The sequence below is a fragment of the Nanorana parkeri genome, unplaced genomic scaffold (genome assembly GCF_000935625.1).
Source record: "Nanorana parkeri isolate BGI_ZX_2015 unplaced genomic scaffold, ASM93562v1 scaffold3418, whole genome shotgun sequence".
Lineage (NCBI taxonomy): Eukaryota > Metazoa > Chordata > Amphibia > Anura > Dicroglossidae > Nanorana > Nanorana parkeri.
This window is the reverse complement of record NW_017309686.1, coordinates 28608-32795: the sequence shown is the minus strand read 5'-3', so window position 1 is coordinate 32795 and position 4188 is coordinate 28608. Positions and strand designations below refer to the sequence as shown.

At 47.6% G+C, this 4188-nt stretch overlaps 1 protein-coding gene across 1 annotated transcript in view; it reads right to left on the bottom strand.

The window, feature by feature from the left end:
- Nucleotides 1-4188, bottom strand: part of CLNS1A (chloride nucleotide-sensitive channel 1A) — an 18163-nt gene that overhangs the window by 8121 nt on the left and 5854 nt on the right. The window contains exon 4 of the mRNA XM_018574962.1: nucleotides 1316-1426. Coding sequence (XP_018430464.1) covers nucleotides 1316-1426 — 111 coding nt within the window. The remainder of the gene's footprint in view (nucleotides 1-1315; nucleotides 1427-4188) is intronic.

Below are 4188 nucleotides of genomic sequence, written 5' to 3'. Positions count from 1 at the left end.
GGGGGGGGGGGGGGGGGAAATTAAACAGATATTTTTCTGTTGAAATAGAAATTGGACACAGAGTCCTCAATCTCTTTCTGCAGCCCCGTATTCTAAATGAATGGAAAGCTCTCAGTACAGAGGTTGGGGATAGTAAAATATTTATTATCATCCAGTTATGAATTGATAGGTACCTCTATAGTGCGTGCTACAACCCAAAAACTCATGAATGAACAGGAAGTGATGTGAAGCACTTCCTGTTCATTCACAACTGGAGACACATTGTGAATAACTGGGTACACGTAGTACTAACACTGGAGTGACCAGCTGATCACTCCAGTGTTTGCTCAGCACAAAGAGGACCAGTATATATCACCGATATTTGCCAATCCTCCGCTCTGCCATCCTGAGCCGCTCGGCCACGCAGAGGGGGAGGTACAGCCTGTAGCTTCTCACCCCCGGCCTGTATGGGCAGCACGGGATCCAAGGAAAAAATAAGCATTGGAGCCGGTGGGGGCACAAGGGGAGAGGCTGGCCTGGCTGCGCCCCCTCACAGCTGCGCCAGAGGAGAGTGCCTCGCCCTTCCTACAGCCCTGGTTAGCACCAGTCAGTGTTTTATTGCCTAAGAAGACTTCCCTTCATTTCCTGCCCTAGAGATACAAGCAGGAAGTAAGAAGAGGTCTCTACAAAGTGAGGGTTATGGGTGGTAGTGGATGCACCGGTTTTGAGGGCTAGTGTAACCTCTGTCAACCAGGCATAATCCAGTGCAGGTCAGCGGTTGCAGTCTGGACCGCCATTTATATTTCAATCACGCATCTCCCAAAGCGCTCAGCTGGGATATGTTGTGGGGGGAAGATAAACTTCGGCCTTGCAGCCTCCTCCTCCCCCGTCCCATTGAAATAACTGGATACACATCAAAACTCATGTGAATACAAGTGGCAGTGCAATCTGTATTGGATGTCAACACACGTCATATCACATAAGAGGAACGACTACGCCTCTTCTGCAATAAAGTATTCTTAACGTCCTCGCCTCAAACATCATGAAAGTACACTGAGCTGCACGTGCGTTACGCCATCCTAGTCAGGCCAATTAAAATGGACAGATGGGGAAACCAGACAGAAGATGTCTGCATTGGTGAGGGAGCTCGTGGACTTCACATCTCTGAAGGAGAGTACAGATTGTCATTAAAGCACCTTGAAGTGTTTCAATGTGCATCCTAAACATGTGCGTTGACAAAAGTTGGGATGAGTTTCTATTGATTTCAATACAGAAACACCAAAGAAAACCATAAGCGTGAATAGGCCCAGTATTGCCTAACTCTGGCTGAACTCACCGTGAGCCTCCACATCATACTCTTCTCCTTCAAAATCATCATCCGAGTCGTTATCTTCAGGGTCGGGGTGCAGAGCCTGGCAGTCACACATGGCAGAGAACATCTCTCCTACTGAAATCACAAAGTTCAATGAATTACAAGAAGCCAATGACGGTCATCCTCTGATGTTGATGCACCTACATGTGGGTCCGCTGTCCCTGCAGTTGTAAACAAAATTATTCAAACGCGCCCCCCCCCCCCCATCGCAAATCAGGTTTACTGGCCAAATTTACAGACTTTCAGCAAACAAAAGCAATTGAAATAGGTCAACACAACGAATGTTTCAACTCCTTCAAGGAAAACATCTTTTAGTATTTAGTAGAGCTCCTTCTGCTGTAGACGAGATGCATAGCCAGACACAAGCTTCTGGGAGCGTTTGAGGAATCTTAACCGGTTCCTCTAGAGCAATGGCCTCCAGTTCACTAATACAGGTGAAACTCAATTAGAATATCGTGCAAAGTTCATTTATTTCACTAATGCAACTTAAAGGTGAAACTAATATATGAGATAGACTCATTACATGCAAAGCAAGATGGTTCAAGCCGTGATTTGTCATCATTGTGATGATTATGGCTTACAGCTCATGAAAACCCCAAGAACCCCAAATCCACAACCTCAAAAAAGTAGATTATTACATGCAATCAATAAAACAAGGATTGTACATAGAACAATATCGGACCTCTGAAAAGTACAAGCATGCATATGTACTCAGTACTTGGTTTGGGCCCCTTTTGCAGCACTTACTGCAATTACTTTTGCACGATATTCTAATTATTCGAGTTTCACCTGTATTCTTGGGTTTGCGTGACCCAACCGCTGCCTTCAAATTAGGGACGCACCGGATACTTGTGACAGTATCGGTGCCGATACAGAGTATTTGGGTGAGTAACTTCCAATATCCGGAAGCCGTGCGGCAAGTCACTACACGCTGCCCGGCTTCCCGATTGGCTGGGAAGCCAGTTCCATGCTCCCTCGTCACTAGGGAGCATGGAGGTGGCTTCCTGATTGGTTCGGGAAGCCGGCACCATGCTCCCTCATCAGAATGCCGGGCATCGTGTAATGACTTGCTACCCACCTTCCTGATTGGTGAGGAAGCTGGCCAAAAGGAAGCTGAGCAGCGAGTCATTACCTGCCCCCCTGGCTTGCCAGAAAGCCGGCTTCGTGCTCCTTTGTCACCTGGTGACGAGGGAGCATGGAACAGGCTTCCAAGCCAATTAGGAACACGGGCGCCGTGTAATAACGCACCGCCTGGCTTCCTGATTGGCCAGCTTCCCGACCAATCAGGAAGCCATGTGGCGAGTCATTACCCACCCCACCGCTTCCCGATTGGCCAAAAAGCCGGCTCCATGCTCCCTAGTCAGTGAAAAACTGGTATCGGTGCATCCCTACTCTACGGGGTTCAAGTTAGAACGGGCGCCATTGGACTTTCCAACAGGACAATGATCCCAAGCGTACCTCAAATCCCACCAAGGCTTGGTTGCAGAAGTTGTCCTGGAAGATTCTACAGTGGCCATCACAAGTCACCTGACCTGAACCCCATAGAAAATCTCTGGTGGGATTTGAAGGAGGCGGAATGTGTGTGAGAAATAGACTGCGAGCTCCTTGAAGTCAGGGACTGATGTGACTGCACATAAAACGAGTGAATACACGGGTCCCACGGGTCTTGGAAGTATGAGTGAGGGTTGTTGCAATAACCAATTTTAGATATTAGGTGGTTGTTAATTGGAGCATTCAGGCTAACCGAGATTTTATTAATAAATTTATATCATTTTGTAATTCATTTTGACTCTCCGACCCTCATTAATACTGCTGCTTGTCGTGATCCCTCCTTGATCACTTCAATATCCTCTTTTTTTTTTAATACACGGGTCCCAACCTCCCCCTGAAAGTGCGATTTGCCAGAACAAGCATGCACCAAGTAAACGCCTGATCTCTACACTTGCTCTAGGTCAGTGACACAAAGTATTGAAGCCAGAGGATCAGCACGAGTCAGGCCAGTGGCATTTTCTGAAAACGCAGACCATACAATTCTCCCGCAGGAAGTTTCCTTTCCATTAACAAAATGAATGTCTGGAAGTCGCCAGAGAAAGCGCGATGCTGTTCTCCGTCACATTTCTCAGATGTTTCATTTCTGTGTGCGGCCAACACTCCGGCATTGCCAACAACGCTTCTCTATGTGGTCACCGCCTTTAAATCTCTTATTTTTATTTTTTGGGTGAACAGAACGAGGTCCAAGTGGTTTTGCATGAACGTAACGCAACAGAACAGCCCAGTTGTGCCATGTCCGTGGTATTAGTGAGACGAGGATTAGACCGGGCTTTCTATAGCTGCCTTCATCTTAATGTGCCATGACGGAGATACTTGGACGCGGGCAGACTGAGCCGTGGGCTGCACTGGCACAGTGCGCACAAACCCACACAAGTGTGTTTGGCATCATGGCTCACTGCATACAAATTTTCTTAAAGGGATAGCTCACCTTTACTGTCGCTAAACACTATGCCATAAACAGATTTTACAAATGAACATTAATGCTGCTTCAATACCTTGTAACCATACTCAAAGGATTAAAAAAAAGAACTATAGGGTAACATTTCCCGCCCCCCGCCCCAGTTCTCCTCAGGGTCACGGACATATACTAACCCCCTCCCGTCACCCAAAGCTCAGTATATAGCAGGACATTGAGTGCTATATACTGAGAGCATCACAACCAGGATGGATCCCAACAATGCTGTCGAGATCCATCCAGAGCCCGCTGTCAATCTAGAGGCCGAGCCAGCTGTGCCCGCCCCCTGCCCTGTCCGTTCCTCCAGTCAGCGCTGGAGGATTGGAGGGGG